Source organism: Marmota flaviventris, chromosome 5 (assembly GCF_047511675.1).
Source record: "Marmota flaviventris isolate mMarFla1 chromosome 5, mMarFla1.hap1, whole genome shotgun sequence".
Taxonomy (NCBI): Eukaryota; Metazoa; Chordata; class Mammalia; order Rodentia; family Sciuridae; genus Marmota; species Marmota flaviventris.
Window position 1 is genome coordinate 43,372,916 of NC_092502.1, and position 21,035 is coordinate 43,393,950.

A 21,035-nucleotide genomic window follows, 5' to 3' on the forward strand; every position below is an offset into this window, starting at 1 on the left:
AGTAAGCACTGCAACAAACACAGTATTACTATCATTATTATCACAGCAACAAGAGTTGACAATACCCATATATTCACCAGGCATTGCGGTAAGTAGTACATGGTTATGTCACTGGTCTTTGCCATTTGTCTGGGGCACATACTCTTTTTTTTTTTTTTTAAGAGAGAGAGGAGGAGAGAGAGGGGGAGAGAAAGGGAGAGGGAGAGAGAGAGAGAGAGAGAGAGAGAGAGAGAGAATATTTTTTAATATTTATTTTTCAGTTTTCGGTGGACACAACATCTTTATTTTATTTTATGTGGTGCTGAGGATCGAACCCAGCGCCCCGCGCATGCCAGGCAAGCGCGTTACCGCTTGAGCCACATCTCCAGCCCAAAGGGCACATACTCTTATCACTATTTTATAACAGGGGATGTGCAGCCCAGAAAAGTAACTTTCCCCAGATTGCCTAGCTAGGAAGTGCCAGAGCTATGATTTCAGATCCTACAACTTGACAAACACATAGTTTTCAAAGAAAGAAACTGAAGTAACCTGACTCATTAGAGATGTAAGTTAGGGTAGCCAAAAAAAAGAGAGGTTTATCCTAGTTGTTCAACATATTATCCTGACCCCAATATGTCATCGGGGCTAACTGGGGACATTTTAATGCTAAAGACGCCCCATCTTTGACACTCGGAGAATTAAAGGGTTTGTAGGCGGCTTTATCAGCATCAGACACTTTCTTTCGCGCAGTAATTACATGTGTGTCCAGACAGCATTTCATAAGCAGCTCAGAAACCCAAAATGAGAGAGAAGCCGTCTCAGAAGTCGCTCTATCAATCCCACTGGAAGGCATACTGTTTTCGGTCTCTTGCTGACAGTAGGGCATACCAAAAAAAGAGTATCCCAAGTCTGAGTTTAAATACCCATTCTATGTAGGAAATGGAAAATCCTCCAGTGCTGGGGTCTGACTCACCAATGTCCCCCTCCCCACTCTCGATGTCCCGTGAATCATCAGCCTGGACATAGCCAGCTGCCTCTGGGCCACTGCATTCCCACAGTACTCCTGTGTGATGCTCAATCAGAAGTGCTCCCAATCAAGCATGAAAGTAAATTAGATTTTAGTTTAACCAGGATTAGATTCATAGCACCAAGAAATGAAGTAACAGTTATCTAATCTAACAGGCCAGCCTCAGACTTCCTGGCTACTCTCCACAGGCCCCACTTGCTAAAGCTTTCTTCTAGAATTCCTCTTTAAAAAAGACTGTGAAATCACTGTGTGGGGTGGGAAAACATACCTCTTTATAGGTCATGGGCCTAATTCTTAACTCTGTGCTTACCTAAGGTTGCTGCATATCCAGTACTCTTTCCACAAGTTGAGCTACCCGGTGTTGGCCTGTGAAAGTCTGGCCCCACCTGCTTCAGAAAGTTACTTATTCCTGCGGAGCTGGGAGGAGCCTCCTGGGCACAGAACATTTGTTTTCCATGGAGAAGCAGTTCATTCTCAGGCCTCATTTTATAGCCCCTTCATCTGGAAATACTAAAGAGTGAGTGCTACGCAAAACCCAACACGGAAAATCAGACATGCACAAAAGAGAAGAGGGATAAGGGGCAAAGGGCTGATATCCAGAATACAAAAAGAACTCCTATAAATGGAAACAAGCAAACAAAAAAAAAACAAACCTCAATTAAAAATGAGCAAAGGACTTGAATAGTCATTTCTCCAAAAATACAAATATGGCCTATTAATAAACACATGTAAAGATCAACATCATTAGAAGGGCTAGAAAAGTCAAGCTGGATAGTACGCACTTATACTCCCAGGATTTAGGAAGCTAAGACAGGAGGGTCACCTCATTACAAACGTTTGAGACCAGCCTGGGCAACAAAGCAAGATCCTGTCTCCAAAAAACAAAATGAGGGCTGAGGATTTGGCACAGTGGAGAGCACTCACCTAGCGTGCCCTCAGCCCCAAGTTCAATTGCCAGTACTGCAAAAACAAAATGAGAAAGGAAAAAGTGTTGGCAAAGGTGTAAAGAAACAAGAAACCCTACATATTATGGGTAAATTGTGCAGCCATTACAGAAAGCAATGTGGCAATTTGCTAAAAAATTAAACATAGAATTACCACATGATCCAGCAATTCCATTTCTGGATATATATGTGTGTGTGTGTGTGTGTGTGTGTGTGTGTGTATATATATATATATATATATATATATATATATATATACACACACACACACACACACATATATATATATATATGTAAACGCAGAGACTCTGACAGGTATTTGTACATAATGCCATTGTAGCATTATTCAAAAGTTGAAAACAACCCAAATGTCCATCAATGGATAAATGTGATATATAAAATGTGATATACACATATAATGGAATATTATTAAGCTTTAAAAAGGAAGGTAATTCTGACATGCTATGACATGGATGAATCTGGAAGACATTTATGTTAAGTGAAATAATCCAGTCACAAAAGAATAAATACTGTGATTCTACTTTATGAAGTGTCTAGAATAGGCAAATTCATAGAGACAGAAATTACAAATGCTGATGGTCAGAACAGGTGGAGGGGAGTTATTATTTAGTGGGTAGAGTTTCAGTTGGAGAAATGAGAAAGTTCTGGAGATGGATCATAGTGATAACTGTACCACAGGTGAATGTGTATACTACCATGGTTAAAATGGCTGGGCTAGGCTGGGCTCCGTAGTAGAGCACTTGCCTAGCATATGCGAGGCTCTGGGTTCAATCCCCAGCATCATACACATGCAAAAAATTCATAAAACATTAAATTTTGTTATGTATTTTTTTAAAGAGCATGAGAAGCTTGACCAAGTCATATACTGTCAATACACAGCAGCTGACAGACCAGCCAAACAGTCACCCATCTCATTATTCCCAAAAATAGAATGCAACTGCTCTTTCGGATTTGCAGACCTGCTAAGCCCCAACAAACAATCGTTGCCAGTAAAAACCCACTGAGAGCAGATAATGATAATGCACCAAAACACCACAGAGCTAAAAATAAATTCTTCTAATATTTTAATAGTAGGAGCTAAAAAAAATAATGCCATATGTGGACAAGATTAACTGAAAAAAATAGAATGTCTCCTCTTAAAATAATTAAATAATATTACAAAACACATACTATCATGTAAATATCCTGTGACACAGGAACAAAGGAAGTTGAGGCAGAAAGAGAAAAAAGCCATTGGAATTAAAACATAAATCAATCTGGTTTCTACATTTTCCCCTTCTGCCATGAGTTAGCCTTCTTCAGGCCTCATGCAAAAGGTTTAGACAAGTTAAAGGTCCAGTCAAAGATAAGCATAGAGGTATCATCCAAAAGAAGCATCTTGTCTGATTCCATGCTTACGGGTGACTTTCTGATCATGCTCTGATCATCAAGTTGCTTTTTAATAGGAAAAAAGTACCAGTATTCCAGTCTCCTTAGAGCTATATTTGTTATAAATCAATAAACTGGTACTAAATTTCATTTAAAAAAAAAAGCAGTGATTCTTAGTAGTTGGAGGAAACTGATCCAAGTGATGGTGAAAGCAGAGTCCAGTTTTCCTAATTCAGAAGCCACTTACATTCACATCATCAGCATCCATCAGTACTGAATCATCAATCAAGGAAAGACAGCCTTCAGATCTTTCTTGGCCAGTGTCTATGCCTCTCAGTTCTTTAAATCATTCCTTTTAAGGGAAAAATGAACTTGAATACCCTGAAACAATTATGGTTTATTTTTATGGCCTAAACAATTATTTCTGATTATAGAAAATGACACAGTTTGAAAATTTGAAAATATGCGCAGGCTTTCAAGGCATGAGCAAGCAAAAGAGGAAGCATCTGACAACTCATCACTTGACCATCTTCTGAAAGTAACTTAATTGGCTTTTGGAAATGACCTTCCTGAACTTTTCTTTCTTTTTCTCTCTCTGGTGTCTATGTGTGTTTCCTGAATCTCTGAGTCTAGCCTGACCCACAGTGTAAGGGAAAAAAAATTATAGAAAGAATAAAAAATAAATTCAGGTCTATGTTCAAAACTCTCCAGAGAGGTCCAGATTCTTTCTCGTGGCTTGCAAAGCTGCAGGTAATCCAGCCAGAAGTATTTTCTAGGTCTGCTCTTCCACCACCTCCCTGCCACTCTTTAAACACAACAGGCATGTTCTGATTGCCCCCCACAATCACACCTTTATCCCTCACTTCGTCCCATTTTCAGTCACAGATTGAGGTCTTCCCTGACCACTTAATAGCGACCCTCAGTCCTTCAATCCCTGCATATTTTTTTTCTCTATAGCACATATTACCACAGGATACACATCTGTCTGTGTGTGTTGCCTGGCTCCCACTAGAGTGTAGAGTCCATTAGAAGAGAGACTACATCAATTTTGTTTGTTGCTGTATCCCCAGACCTAAGATAGCATCTGGTATGTAGAAGGCACACATGATATTTGTTGAATAAATAAGTAAATGGGGAAGAGCTAATAAGTTACAGTCATAATGACCAAACCCGATTTCATCAGATGTGTACCTTAACTAAAATAGAAAAGTTATCTATCCAACACATCTGTCACAGTAAACAACTGGGATTTGGTCCAAAGAGGCAACTTTGAAGTCTGTTGATGCCCTATTCCATCACAGATTGACTTAGATGCTGGCAATACAGTGCTTCCGTTGTACTCTACACATTCCTTCAAAGATTTCAGGGTTTCCCTAAGGAGGCAGACAACACTCCTGGATCATGAAAGAGAGTGTTCTGAATACAAGTGAGGAAAGAAACGATTAACCTGGAGAAGCTAGGAGGAGTCAGGGCAGGGACCCAGGAGCAGTCAAAGTGTGCCCTGTATTCTATAGACAAGTTGATACAACCACAGGAAAAGAGGGACAAGCGATTACTCCCTCTCTTACCAGGCAACCATTCAGAGAACTTCATTGCCTTTCTCACTGCAAGGCAATCTTTCTCCACACTGGCATTCTTCCCTTGACAACTGCTTTAAGTATTTCTCACAAATCCTGTTGGAGTTAACTGACATGTGCACATACACTGGGGTTTCGTGTTACCTTCTATTCTCGAGTAATCAAACACTAGAACCTTTCCTTGATTTAAGATGCATTTCCATATCTAGCCCTACATGTCCCATCATGCATTCCAAACGCTAATCAAATCTCATGGCAGGGGACCTGCCTCAAACACATCCCCCAACAAAAGCACCAGGTGCCTTTCACCAACCATACAAACTCCCCAGCCCAACAGGCTTTTATGGCTTATTTACAAAGTTAATAAACCAACCTATAGCTTTTTATGTGGCAAGTAGAATCAATAGCTACTAGTTTGGGGTTTTTCTACAGGACTTTCTTCAGGCTTAACATCTTTGCTGAATTTAAGGAATATCTTTTAAGATTTGCATATATAAAGTACTTTAGGAGCTCAGTAACTCTTATGATAATGCAAACCTTCCAAAAGGTGCCCTCTTTTCCCCTGTGTACTAATTTTAGCTGTTTCTGGTCAGCAAGAGAAAAAGGACATTCAGTAGTAAAACAGAGAAGCTCTGTGGTTCCAGTAAATATTTACCCTATTAATTTAACTTCTGTTTATCTGTGTAATCCAGGTTACTTGTTTTTTTGCCCAGAGTGAATGATACCCCTGCTAGGAATTTAGGTTGGTGTGAACCAGGGGAGGTTTCAAGAAAATAAATGCCTCTAATTTATAATCCATGTCCTGAATAATATCTATCAATCTTCTGAATCAGTCTGTCTCTGTCTCTGTTTCTCTCTGGCTCACCTGATTCTGTAATCTTGCCAACACAAACCCCTCTCCCCAAATCTAGCAATTACTTAATATGTAACTTGATTTTATGCAATTTTATTCCTGGGATCAAAAAAAAAATTGAAATTTTTGTTCATCAACTTCTTAATTTCATTACAAATGCAGATTCAGTCTTCCAACAGCAGTCTTACCTGGGAAACCTTCCTCCTGACTGGTCTGGGATAAGTCACCTTTAAGCAGGTCTAGGTAAGTGTGCCGACTCGCTCTGTGTTCTGGTACCTCAGACCTGGTAGCAGAAGGCAGGTCCTTAAGATGACAAGTCTTGGGAATCAAATTTTCCCAAATGGACAAAGCACATCCTCACAATCTAGGTTCTCTCTGTGCCTCCATGGCTGTGGCCATCTCAGTTCCTGAAGAACTACCACCTGGTCTTTGATTAACTTCCTTTTCTCATATTTCCTCCTCCATCTTCTTGTCTCGACTTCCACCTGGTTTGAGCTCTGCAGACCATCTCTATGGCTTGGTCTACTTCTTCTTGCCTCTGGGTTTGACTCATGGCCTCACTGATGTGCAGCATGTGCTTCCTTAGGACCTGGCTGCCAGCCACACTCTTGCCATACAGCCCTGGCTGCCAACTTCATTGGGCTCCCTGGCCTTGCTCACTGGCATCAGCGCTCTGAGGCCCAGTAGTGATGCTGCCTACTATAGTAGCACCCAAGAGTCCTGCTGCAGGGTGAGACAGCGCTAATTCTTTTGACAAAGTTTTATTCTCTTTGTTCCAGCACCTCAAATATCGCAGCACTAACCCTGCAAGTGCCTGACTGTATGACAGGACAAGGGTTAGCACCCTATCTCCTCTGCAATAAAAGGAAACAGAAGGCCCTCGGCAGCTGGGTGAGGATCATGCTGTTTCTTGTGGCCAATTCTGCTTTTAGGCTCTGGAAACTCAACATGTAGTGTTTTCCAGCCCCTTGGAGGGGATGGCAGGGACTATGTCCCTTTACTCTAATCATATCCATTTCATTTTTATAAAAAACACTTCTCTAGGCATTGCATAGGGGTTACAATATGGATCAAGTTAGGCAGGATTTTTAAATAGAATACTCACTCCCTCCTGAGAACATGTGATCAAAAGTTCAAAGTCAGCAACAGAAACTCATGAAAGGAAACAGTTAAATGACAGTGCTCTAGGAAAAGCCCACCTGGACATGAATCCTGGCTTTCACAGTTTTAGTGGCCGTGAGTTTTCTCACTTGTTTATGCCTCATTTTCCATACCTGTAACATGAGTATGACGAAAGGTGTATCACAGGGGTTTTGACAATTAAGCATGTCAGTATCTGGGAAGAGCTTAGAAAATGTTAGCTACTGCAAGCCACTGAATAAACAGCTAAAATATAAAATAAAACAACAGAAACTATTGCCAGGCATAGGGAATTAAGAGACCAGTGTTTCAGAAAAAGCTCAGTCATTCTGGAGCCTCTAAAATGGATTACAAATGGCTGCAAATTCTTTTTCACACCCGCCCTTGAAGGGGTGGGATCTATTTCCTTACTTCTTTGAACATAGACTATACATATAGCTGGTTTGACCAGTAGAATACATACATAAATTACCCGAGTCAGTCTCAGTTCTACATTTTTGTTGTTGTTGTGCTGGGGATCAAAACGAGGGCTTCACACCGGTTAGACAAGCTCTCTACCACTGAGCCACATGCCCAGCCTAGTCTTACATTTTAAGAATCCTGGCAGCTTATACTTCCTCCTAGGAACCCAGCTGCCATATTAAGAGGAAACCTGAGCAGCTACATGAGGAGGCCCACAGAGAAGAGAAATGAGTGGATCTCCCAGTTCATAGTAAACCCAGCCATGTACTTAAGCCATTTTGGAACTGGATCCTCTTGCTATAGTCACTGAGCTCTGTCCAAATTGCAAAACAATGAACAAATAGATTGATTAGTTCCTAAATTATGAGTTTGCTACACAACCACAGAAAAGCAAACGAACAAACAAACAAAAAGGTGGGGGGAACCCAAACCAAGCATTTAATATCATTTCCTCAAGGAGGAAAGCAGCAGCAAGGTGATCATTCATTTGAACATCTGTAGAACACCTACTGTATTCTAGACTCATCATCAGGTCTTGACACTGCTCTTCTGGTGCTTATAGTCTGCAGCTAAGACAAACATACATTAAATAACTTATTACCAAGCCATGTGACTCTAAAGACAGAGCAGTATGAAGAAATAAAAAGGAGTGTGGGAATACTGGTGATCTTGCAGGCCTCTTCCTACTCTAATATAATTAATTTGTGATGAAGAATAAGTACATCTGTGAGATGGCCATTTAGAGATGGTCACATGAGATAATGCAAGTAGAGAGAAAGCTTTCTTTTACACAAGTCTATTTCTTAATTAGAGCATGAATGCAGAGGCAGGGTTTCAGGTGTTTTTCAACAGATAGACAAGAAGGCATGGAGAGCCGCCTCTAGTCAGCAGTGGAATGATCGATCTGATGAAAGAGGTTTTGCATAAACAGATAAAGAGACAAGATGAGAACTATGATTTCCAGGGGCAACCAAAGTAAATAATGATGGGGGAATTTTTTTAATCTTGCTCATCATTTAAATAACGTTTAAAAGGTAAAGAATCTAAGTTGATTGTTTCAGACAAATTCTTTGAGTAAAAAAATATTTGTTCATCTCCAGAATGGTTGCCAGGAAAAGAAAAACTTCAAAAGATATGTTTTTATTTTCCTGCATAAATAGGTTGATGTCACCAGACAAGCAGGTGGAATAGACAGAGCTATTCCACAGGGATGGTGTTGAATTTAAGTATCACCCAATATGGCTGCTTCTCAAGACACCTTCTTTCCAAAGCCTGAATTGGTATAAGAGCCCAGAGATGGGACTGTGATAGTGAAATGTTTAGGTTAAATTGCACACTAGCCTCACAAGATATACTGAGATATACAGGAGTTAACTTACAACCTAAAACACATGCCTATGAGAAGTATCATTCCCAAGCTTTCCATTGACAAGCTTTGGGAGAACTGAATTCAACGCTACTACAAGTGTAGCCATTCAGTTTCTTGATTGTGGGTGGAGGGAGGCTGGAAGTCAAACATTTAATTTTCTAAGTACTTTTAATTTGGCTAATGTTAAAGTCCTTCCTTAACCTCCCATTTAAAAAAAAAAAAAAATCCCTGCTATCTTTGATAGGGGCAGCTAATAGGGAAGAAACAGAACAAATATCCAATTCATGCTTCTCAAATTTTCCTTCTGTTGTTCGTGTTGCTTTTGTCAAAGAGTTCAGTCTTGCTATAAGCATTTGTGAGCAAAAAATAAAAATGTGTATGAATGCTCATAAATAGAGGCAATTTTACTCTCCCATAATCAACTCACAGAATCTCAAATGGCTATATTTCAAACTAAAGACACAAAAGGAACACATTCATGAATTTCCTGTTTTTCCATTTTAAGGTCTCACACTTGCAAAACACCTCATGCCCAACACCCAGCTCTAGGTCTCCCAACCTGGTATCCCCCACCACCCACACCCTTCCTGCTTGGTTGTATCCAAGCCTTCCTGGAGCACAGGGGACTAACACCTCCATTGCAGACCAAAGCTTGTACTGCTTTTACTAAAGAGAGGTCAGCAGGTTACAACTAGAAATTGATTAAAGTCACTCCCTCTTGTTCAGGATGTTACCAAGTCAGTGTCAACATTACTGTCAAAGAGTCAAAGATTCCTGTGGTTCACAAGTCAACACCAACCAGAGGCCTCTTGTTTATGACACCCAGGACAATGGTGGGTCCTTTCAGAGTTCTTCTGAAATGCCCAGTGACCATCAGACATCTGACCCCACAGGTGACCCCCAGACAACCTCAAGGCTCCTGAGCAATAGGAGATATGGCACCAAAGAGGCTCTCAGAGGGTTTTTATTAGCTTTGCTTCCAGGTGAGGAAAAGGAGTTAAGCATCAAAAGAGAATGAGGAGAATGGGGAGAATGAGAGAGAGAGAGAGAGAGAGAGAGAGAGAGAGAGAGAGAGAGAGCGAGCGAGCACACGCGCACTGGCAAATTTATCTCATGAGACATTAAAGGGAAACCAGTGTTTAAAAAAATCACAGTGAAAACAAGAAACTTCACCAGAGGCCTAATGTGAGAAATAGAAATAATTTGTATTTACATCTAGGGATTCTGATCTCTGGATATCATAGAAACAAAACATGTTAAGGCTACTGCCCAATAAATTGAATGGATATTTAGGGTCCAAGGTATGAACCATACACACTTGTTCACCTTACAAATTCTCTTTACTGATATCCTAGTTTAAAATATGTACCCTTAGAGACAATTGCAATTATTCAACCAGCAGGAAAACCAAGAATGGGGGGGGGGGGGGACAGAGGGGTACCCGAATCATGGAAACCAGAACTGGCTCAAAAGAAAGCAAAAAATGAATGAGCAAACACTGAGGACAAGGAAAGAAAATTTAGTAAACTTGTTTATTTCCTTAGGGACAAGACTGTGTCTACAATGCTTAAATATAATTTTTCCAGCCAGTGCAAGGGCCACAAATCACCTTCAACCCCTTCATTTGGCCACAGTTTTATAGGAAATACAACTGGCAAAGAATGGTGATTTCCCTTGCAAAGACCCTCCAGGCTCACTGAATGCACTCACAGATGGTCCCAATACTACTCAAGTAAATTCACAACTTCTCTTTCTCCACTCAGCATGCTAGCCACCCTTGCTCATCCTAAATCTATGATTCACTTTTTTTTTTTTTTCTTGCAATGCTGGGGATTTAGCCCAGGGCCTCTTAAATGCTAGGCAAGAACTCCACCACTGAGCTACATCCCCAACCCCCATGATTCACTTTTAAACCAAGGGTACACACAGTACACTTCAGATGACAGCGAGTTAAAAGCTGCTGTACAGAGAGAATCGATGTGAAGGGACTGTCAAAGACAGTCAAAGACCCTCTCTCTGCAAGAGATGGGTGCAGCAGCTTTCGGTTTTAAAATGACCTCAGAAGATGGGCCAAAGGCTTTTCCTTAAACAGTGTTAGTTATGGAGCAGGACTCTGGGTTTCAGTTCAAATTTGTGACCTTTCCCTCATTATGAAATGGGCAAAAATTATTTAGTTCCACAGGTCTCCTATGGGCTCCCATTTCTAAACTACATCCTTGGTCTCAATATTTCTCCAGTCTTTTACATCACAGGCTTGGAGGAGGGGGACAGGGATTAGGAAGTGCCTCTACCACATTCAGCAAGTCCCTCAACATGCTCTTCCAACCCTGGGCAGAACAGCACAGGAGCATGAGGGTTGACATTCACCACAAGACACCAGAAACAGACTGGGGCTTCCCCCACCCTTCTTCTCCCAGTCTCTTCCTGATCGCCAGTAGAGAGATCCATTCTTTTCATTTTCTTTTCATAGTTGGTAATCTGACATCACTGCTGTCTGCCTTCTGGCTGTTTGTACATTGGTTTTCTTTTCTTCCCCTTTTCTCTCTTTAGCAGGACTCAGGAAGCTTAGAAGACCTATGCTACTTTGGCCCTCGTAAATGGCTTAGTGATGGCTAAGGGGGAAGCCCACCGCCCTTCTGCTCTAGACCCCAACACACCACACAGACCTCCTCTCTCGAACACCCAGTTCTGTAGGATTCCCATCACCACTTTTCAGGTATTCAAAGCTTTGGGGGGATATTGCCCAGGCATCCTTGAAGTCATCAAAAAAAGGTGGCTTTGAGCATCTTACTATTCACATATTTGCAAAGACATCCTAAACACTCTAGTAGATACATTACAGTGAGAGCCCAGGAATTGCAAATGCGCTTGCCTCAAAGACGCAGGAGTCCAGACTTGGGCAGGAAATAAAAGTTCTAAGCGGCTTTGATGTGCTTCCTCCCCCACCCCACCCCCATCCCCGTGCAGACCATTCATCTCCGCCCAGGGAGAGACCACCTTGCCAGAACCTTCCACCACTCGTGGAAGCCAAGTGGGAGAGTGAATAATCCAATGCTTCCCAGTTCCCCAATCCTACCCCCACCAAATCGGTTACCACCGGCTTTAAACTCAGCTGGGATCGCCTTGTATTTTCCGAATATGAAACGGAATTTTGAATATAAATAGGGGGAAGCGAGTGTGCAGGGACAGGGGATCCAGATTTTAAAGGAGAGTAAAGCGCTGAGCGGTTTGGTTGGAGCTTGTTTCTCTTTTAAGCTGACTGAACCATCAAGCCAGTTCAGGTCATTTCCTGAGTAGCACTACAAGTTAAAACAAGATCCAGAAAATCAATTAATCTTCAATTGCGCTGCCTCCAGACTGCGAACACAAGCGGGTTGGGTGGGATATAGGGCTGGGGGAGATGATCAGGGGGACGGTGTCGAAAAGCAAACGCACCAGAAACCCGAGCTCCCGACCTCAGCTGTTCCTTACCTCACTCAGCTCCGCTGAGGAGTCGTTCCCATATTTCATGGCAACTCCAGAATTCATGACTGCACTTTTCAGAGCCGGGCTCTTCCTCCTCCAGGTCTCAGAGCTTAGGAGTGGGGCTTAACAGGCTGGGTATCCACTGCTTGATCCCTTTTGGCACATCTTAGTCTAGACAGCCATTTTCACTCAGGACACTGTTCGGAAAGCCCAGGAAGGATGCAGACAGTCCTAAAAGGCACAGTCCCGACGAGCCATTGCTGCAGGAGGCTCGGTGCCGTGGCGCGCTCGCAGCTTGCTGCAGCGACGGAGCGGCGGGGATCCGCCCGCGCGCGCCCACCGCCGGGTCCCGGGGCAATGCCACCCTCAGCGCCGCTTCGCCACTCCTACGGTGCCTCGTCGACCCCCATTACCAAGCTGCAGGGCACCTCACAGCTGGCGCCAGTACCCTGGAGGACTCCGACAAGCTCTCCAAAGAACCAGGGCGGCGGAGCGAGGAAGATCCTCGCCTCGGATTCCGGGGAAGGAAAGCAAGCTGGAGAGAGCCGGAGCGGAGCTGCACTTCACGCTGAAGTTTCCCCTTTGAATCGTCTGGAGTTGTAAGTGGTTTCTGATTGAACACAGCTGTCTAGCTGCTGGCTACGGGCTGTGCGGAGAGGGCGGAGCCAGAAAGAGAAAAGGGTTGGGGGCGGGGGAAAGCCGAGCAGAGGAGACCGTGCTTGAAGGGAGAGCCGGCATCCTTCCAGTTCTCTGCAATAGTAATTACAGGACTCAGGTCCAGAAGGGAGAGAAGAAACAGGAAAAGCCACCTGAGTAACCGAGCAGGAAATTGAAAAAAAAAAAAAAAAAAAACTTCTCTCATAGGAGCCACTTTGCATGATTAAATCAGGTCAAGACAAACCTGAACACTTTACATCAAGCAGCGCTGTGCACTTCTCACGGTACATTAAGATTTTACAAGAGTGTGGGGCGGTCATTTTCCCTGATCAGTCTAAAGTCAACACTGATGGTGTCAATTCACTATCAAACTCCCTCTTTCTGTCGCTAGGGCAGAGTACATTTTCTGCATGTCCATAATGAATATAAAAATAACTCATCCCTTGAAAGATATAAGATAGGCTCACATTCCCCACCCTCCCCAACCCTCAGATCTTCTTAAAAATTGTACTGCTTATATGAGCAGAGCTAGATTTTAGAGTATGACTCAGAAAACCTTCAAGGAATTCTTACATCCAGTGGACCCCATGGGGTCAGAAACCCCCGCCCCTAGAGCTTTGAGTTCCCCTGAGGTAATACATCCTGTGTCTATGGGGAGTGGGTGTGGAGGAGGGAAAAGGCAAAGATTTTATCTCCACGAAGTTAAAGCCCGCTGCATTAGAGATGCACTGGAAATGGTCTGATCCTTTAAAGCAGGAGGTCTGCTGGATTGCTTAAGAAACCTCATCAGTCTCTTTCTACACAATAGGAACAAAATGTCTCCGGCCCCAATGACAGACCTTGGCATTTCCTGAAGCCTTCTATGAAAAAGCCATTGTATTGTTCACTTCCAAGTTCTATTTTTAAAAAAATCGAATAGGATGTTTATTCTGCTCTTTAAGAAGGAGCAAAGAGGGCATCATTTGCATAGATCTTCTTACTTATCGCCCCCCCTCCCAGCTTCCTGTCGAGTTCATTCATTGCCTGGAGACCCTGCTGGGATGGGGAAGAGTTTGCTGCTCTTTTTAGAGCTACAGCACCTTGTGCATGGGGAGGGGCTGAGGAGTCACTTTATTTGATTTGCTTATTCATTAAAACCTGCTGAGAACTGACTGTAGTTGAAGCTGGAGACGTTTGTGGATTTGAGGATATTGGTATAGACTCTGCATGTCAAGCATCCATATATCCAAATGCTACAAAATCCAAAAGTTTTTGAATACCCTGTTAGTGCTCAAAAAGTTTCAGGTTTCAGATGATTTTGGATTTTTAGATTAGGGATGCTGAACCCATATAAATATGAAGAAAACTCAAGCACAGTCCCTGCTCTTGAGGTAGTCAAACATGATCAGAAATATACAAATATAGATAGAAAATGATACTTGCCATAAAAGTGGTATAAATGAAGATCAATTGCAATTGAGAGGAGGGAAATATAATTTTGGCTAGGCAGGGTCAGGGAGAAGACTGTGAAGTAATCTCAAAAACAGAAGCGTGTGAGTTCATCTTGGAAGAATGGCTGAGCCCAGTGGAGATGGGGAGTAAGGAGAAGGTATTCCTGGTAGTGGTCCCATTGTGAAAGTATGGGTATAGACTGGAATGGGCAGAGCATGCAGAGGGATTGCAGGCATTCCACTCCAGAATGGAAGCTGAGTGAGAAGAGAGGATCGAAATCAGATCACGAATAGTTTTGAGTCCCAGACTAAAAAAAATGCAACTCCTCGATAGGCAAAGGAGACCCATAAATGTTTCTGAGCACAGAAACATCAGAGCTGTGCTTTTAGATATCCTAATAGATTTTTATCACACCCTTGAGTAACTAACATGAATTCAAATATGCTAGTGTTAAATGTGATTATGATTTTCAAAGTACTTTTTTGTTGTTGTTGTTATTGAGGATTGAACCCAGTAGCTCTCTACCACTAAGCTCAATTAAAGATACATTATTTTTCATACTACTTGGGCCCTATTGCCAAGCAAATGATGTCACCTGGTGTCCAACCAAAAGAAAAGTGTTTTGTTCATCAGGTGGAGGAAAAACTTTCATTGTTGAACTTGTTAAGCTGAATGTCTGCTGGGTGCAGCGGCACATACCTATAATCCCAGAGGCTCAGGAGCCTGAGGCAGAAGGATCACAAGTTCAAGACCAAACTCAACAATTTAGCAAGCTCCTCCCTCAAAATAAGAAACAAAATGGTCTGGGGAAGGGGGATGTAGTTCAGTGGTAGAGTGCTCCTGGGTTCAACCCCTAGTACCACAGTATGTCTATGGATAATATAAGGCATTTCCAAGGGTTATGTTGACTGTATGGAATTTTCTTCATAAACAATGACTTCAGAACTTAACTCCTACATAAGATGGAACCACACCACAATCCAGCAGCAGAAGAGGTGGAAGAGTTGAAAGTAGGAAGCAGACTTGCCAATTGGACTATTACAATAGTCCAGCAAGAGGTTAAAAGGGCCTGAATTGCCAGGTGCAGTGGAATACTCCTGTAATCCCTGCAGTTTGGGGAGCTGAGGCAGGAGGATCTTGAGTTCAAACCCAGCCTCAGCAATTTATCAAGTCCCTAAGCAACCCAGTAAGACCCTGTCTCTAAATAAAATACAAAAAAGGGATGTTTGAACATTTTTTCATATATTGATTTTTTTCATATATCCTCTTCTGAGAAGTATCTGTTCAGGTCCTTGACCCCTTTATTGATAGAGTTATTTAGGTTTTTTTTGATGCTTAGCTTTTTGAGTTCTTTATATACCCTAGAAATTAGTGTTCTATCTGATGTGTGAGGGGTAATAGTTTGCTCCCAGGATGTAGGCTCTCTATTCACCTCACAGATTGTTTCTTTTGCTGAGAGGAAACTTTTTAGTTTGAATCCATCCCATTTATTGATTCTTGGTTTTAATTTTTGCGCTATAGGAGTCTTGTTAAGGAAGTTGGGCTTAATCCCACATGATGAGGATTAGGGCCTACTTTTTCTTCTATTAGACACAGGGTCTGTGGTTTAAAGGGCTGGGGGTGTGGCTCAGTGGTTGAGTGCTCCTGAGTTCAATTCCTGGTACGGAGAAGGAGAAGGAGAAGGAGAAGCATCCATAGTCCATGCTACAGGAAGGAGGGAGGCCTGGAGTCTGGTAAAAGAGTATTTCAAAAATATGAATGTTTTTGTAAATCTGAGGCAACACCAGGCAGATTACCACTGGGAATGAGGAGGAACTGGAAGTGGTGTCCACACACTACTCTTCTGTAAATTTGGTGATGACAGAAATGAGGAGGTTAATCAGTCTCTTGGAGTCAGAAAGCAATGTTGAGTAGAGGGTAGAACAGACATATTTGTAGGTTGGTAAAAACCGTGGAGATACAAGGAGTGGGGATGTGGAGCGAAATTCCCCCCCAAAAAAGGGAGAAAAGGAAGGGCCCAAGGACTAAAACCATGAGATCAGCTTTTGAATAATCTTGGAGAAGATGGGATTCTAGTCCCCTTCCTGGGAGACCAGGAACAGTTGGGTGATCTGTCAAATTTATAGAGAAGACTTTAGACACTGTTTTAGTCAGCTTTTACTTTGCTGTGACTAAAGGACCCAAAACGAATGGTAGAGGAGGAAAAGTTTATTTAAGGGCTCATAGTTTCAGAGGTCTCAATCCAGAGACAGCTGGCTTTATTCTTCAGGTCTCCAGGTGAGGCAGAATAACATGGTGGAAGAATGTGGCAGGGGGAAGCAGCTCTCATGGTGATCAGAAAGCAGAAAGAGAGATCTCCACTTGCCAGATACAAATATATACTCCATAGCCATGCCCCCAATGAACCACATCCTCCAGCCATACTCTACCTGCCTCCAGTTACCACTCAGCTAATCCCATCAGGGATCAATTCACCAATTATGTTAAGGCTTTAACCCAATCATTTCTCCTCCAAACCTTGCATTGTCTCACATGTGAGCTTTTGGAGGACACCTCATATCCAAATCATAACAGACACTACAACTAGTAGCATTTATTTGAAGAGCACACCAGCTTCTTCCTATGATTGTAGAGGAAAACTGAAAGCCAATGACAATTTATCATGAGATTCTGACTCAAGGAAAGGAAGACCTTAGTGACGTCTGTCAATGCAATGGAATGAAGTAGTTGTGATCCCATCCCTTAAATTGTTCAAGCATAGGTTTTAAGATGGTGGGACACTCTGAAGCCAGACATATATAAAAGTAGGGCTTGTTGTATTGAAAAGAAATCTGATTTTTTGCCCCCCCTGTATTAGGGATGGAACCTAAGGATGCTCTACCACTAAGCTACACTGCTAGCACTTTTTTTTTTTTTACTTTGAGGCAAGGTTTCTCTAAATTGCTGAGGTTGGTTTCAAACCTGTAACCCTCTTGAATAACTGGTATTACAGGCATGCACCACTGCACCTGATCTTTTTTTTTTTTAATTTTGTATTCCATGAAATGAAGATAAGTTTTTGCTATAATTTAAATGCCTTATTTTTTTCTATCTCTTAGTCTTGCTCTCTGCTATCAAAGGCTAAGATAATGCTTTAGACAAGACTGCACCTGGGTCAATATCCTGAGAACATTAGAAATGTGAGAAACATTTCAGCACATCACAGGACAATAAAGCCCCAAGTGTTTCGAACACAAGTCAAAGATCTTAAGCTGGGCATGGTGGCACATACCCCTAATCCCAGTGACTCCGGAGGCTGAGGCAGGAGGATTGCAAGTTCAAGGCCAGCCTCAGCAACTTAGTGAGACCCTGTCTCAAAATAAAATAGAAAAAGGACTGGGAGCATAGCTTAGTGACAGAATGCTCCTGGGTTAAATTCTCAATACTGCTAAAAAAGAAAATAAAAAGTCTCGAGATTACAGCTCACATAGTTGACCAAGTGTATTACTGTATTTGACTACAAATTCTTCCATATTGTATCCATGACAGCATGATTTCTCCAAGAAGCTTCTCCCAATCTGTTTGTGTGTGTGTGTGTGTGTGTGTGTGTGTGTGTTTTACTGGGGATTTAACCCAAGGGTGCCCTGCCACTGAGTCACACCCCAGCCATTTTTATTTTGAGACAGCATCTCACTGTAGTTGCCCAGGCTGGCCTTGAACATGGGGGATCCTCCTGCCTCAGCCTCTGGAATAGCTGGGATTATAGGTACATATCACCATACCGGCTAGTTTCTCCTAGTCCTTCTGCTTTAGCAGAGATTAAACTCCTAGTGAGAGGTGTAGGCAGGAGGTGGCAGTGGAATTTATCAAGTTCAGGGAGTAGTTACGGGAGAAGGAGGAAGAACTGCTTTCTACCTTGACAATACTGCTTGGGTTCCTCTCCTTCTCAGACCTTGTGTTCCTAACAGGCCAGTCTCTTTAAATCTGGTCACTAATATTAGAGGAGGCAGCTGTAGTCCTGGGAAAATTTTTCTGTAAGTGGAAGCTGCTGGTTGCATAACTGGAAGAGACTGTACCAATTCCATGCTGCTGGCATACTGGCCTTACTTTTCAGGCCGGTCTGGCCCTCTGTGTATAGCTGCTCATCTCAGTAACTCTCTAGTTGAGGTTCCATCCTAGGACTGATCTGTATTCTCCAATGGCAGTGAATATCAGGTTAATCAAAGCAGCCCAGCATTATGGAAATTGACTGAATCCTTGGGACTGGCTGGCCTGGTTTCTTTGTCTCTACCCCTGGGGCTCATAAGCCACCCTTGCCTGCCCCACTGTCTGTTGAAGGGTGTCTGCCCTTCTCCAGCCCATGCAAGGTCCCAGACTCCAATATTTCCCCTTTTCTCCATGATTCTCCTAAGCTAAATAAAATGTACATACCGAGGTTTTAGGAATTAAGCACAAGGGGGAAAAAATAATCTTCTCAACCATGCCCTAAGTATTTACATTGTAAAAAGAGGATGCTTTGAAATAATTCCTAAGGTGGTAAGATTTCCTGAAGAAGACAGTGAATTTTGAGAGGCAAGAGGGATTTTGGAACCATGTGGAGACTCAGAAAATTCCAATCCTCTAAGTTCTTAAAGGTCGTAAAAGTTAAGAAGCCCTCAAAGTATACCCTCAACAGAATTTCCTGCCCTAAATCTATAAGCCCAGCTTACTCTCCCACCCCATGACTCCAGAAATGTTCTCGCTATCCAACTCCTATGGCCCTGTGTTCAATCAACAGGCCCAAGTCTTGGGTGGGGAGCCTCTAGCCAGCGTCCATGGCCTGCCCAATTGCAGATATCATCAGCTCCAGTGCTGCAACACAAAGAATTCAGAAAGCATTGCCCTGAGTGATCTACATCCTTGTCTCTGAGTCCTCAGAGAACACAACAAAGATCCAGAAGGACTCCTACAGTGCCCTAGTGCTTTCTTGCATCCCTCTCACTTCAGTTAGAATACACAGAGTCAGCAGGTCTGTGGTGTTCATTCAGAAAGAGAAAAGAACAACTGCATGCATTGTGCCATGTGTGTCCTGGGATGAGTGGTGTATGGGACAGAAACGATCCTGCTTCACAGAGCTAGTGTGCTTGGTGAAATGATTACTAAATGCATGAAGAAGATAGAGACAGCTGTGGTGGATGCTGTAAAGGAAGGAAATATGATGCAGATACAGGACCCTTTGGTGGAGTGGGCCAGGAAGGCCTCAATGAAGTGATGTCACCTCAGAATACAGGCCAAGAAGGAACCGACTAGGCAAAATGTGGGGACACATGACCAGGCAGAGGGAACACCCTAGGGCAACAAAGGGTTTGACCATCAAAATATTCCAATAAACTTCAAATTTTAACTTAAGTTTCAATTTCAATGAAAAGGTAGACAGTGAGATAGAACATGATGAAAACAGTTGCTGGAGGAGGCGGGTTCTACAGGGAATGTGTAGACAACGATTTCACTCTGTGCATCGAGATGCTGCAGGGGATCTTCAGCAGGGCAGAGACATGACTCAATTTACATTTTTTAAAATTTATGTATATATTTATTGTTTTTGTTACTGGGGATTGAACCCAGGGGTACTTGACCACTGAGCTGCATCCCCAGCCCTTTTTTTTATATTTTATTTAGAGACAGGATCTTACTGAGTTGCTTAGTGCCTTGCTAAATGGCTAAGGCTGGCTTTGAACTCATGATCCTCCTGCCTTAGCCTCTTGAGCCACTGGGATTACAGGTGTGTGCCACCACACCGGCTTCAATTTACTTGTTTAAAAGATAAATATGTTCCTTTACAAACTCTACTAGTAGATAACCTAAAACATAAACCATGGACAGTCCCTCCTTGCTGCTAATAAATGCAGAAGAGTTGATAGAATGTCCCTATTTTGCAACCTCTAATGAATTAATACAAGTTGAACAGCCAGACACATGAGGTCTGATGGGAAAAAAAAAACCAATATGACCTATAAAGCCATCTTAGCAGTTTTAACGCATCCCTCACGACTAAACACTCAGGGTCACTCCAGGTGAACTGGGCTGCACGAAATAACCACACAAGAGACAGAGATACCTTTTTCTTTGGGGTCCTGTGACGGCTCCTCTGAACTTAAGGGACCGCAGAAAGAGAGAGAGCACATGTTGAACCCTTTTATTGGAGAGAATCCATTCAAATGAGGCAAGGGGTCAGGTTTCAGGGGGTTGAGTCTAGCTTCATGATGTCTGCGGTCAGCAGGTTGACTGACATCTAGGGAGGCCATGCCCATTTCATGTGCTGTGTGGGGATCATGGCAGAGCAAGGCCCGGCCAAACAGAGGGGCAACATTGGTTCAGTCTACTTTGTGTGCTCAATACTCATAGTTCACACACACACAGCCCATGGCTGGCTTGCCACATCTCCCCATTCTCATCACTCAAGGCTAAGGGGCACTTGATTCCTATGTGGCAGCTCCCGACAATGAAGCAATGTTACATTTTCTACAGGGATGCAATTAGCAAAATCTAGACAATAGCTCTACAGAAACAAAAATCTGGATTCTTCAACAAGTAAATTACAAAGGGGAAAGAAAGCAAGTGAGCAAGTGATACATTAAAGGAAGGGGAGCTTTATGGATTAAAAGAGACTCAAAGACCTATCAACCATCTGCAGTATGTGACCTCTTGCAAGATTGAATCTAATAAATTAACAACTGTAAAAAAATATATGAACTATACCAATTGATATTTGTATCAGAAATAT

At 42.5% G+C, this 21,035-nt stretch overlaps 1 protein-coding gene across 1 annotated transcript in view; it reads right to left on the minus strand.

Annotated features, from left to right (window-relative positions):
- The window catches only part of Mcc (MCC regulator of WNT signaling pathway), a 264,056-nt gene extending 251,227 nt beyond the window's left edge, over nucleotides 1-12,829 (minus strand). Inside the window, exon 1 of the mRNA XM_027941081.2 lies at nucleotides 12,212-12,829. Within this exon, the coding sequence (XP_027796882.1) occupies nucleotides 12,212-12,268 (57 nt within the window). The 5' untranslated portion in view covers nucleotides 12,269-12,829. The remainder of the gene's footprint in view (nucleotides 1-12,211) is intronic.
- Nucleotides 12,830-21,035: the final 8,206 nt, after the last annotated feature.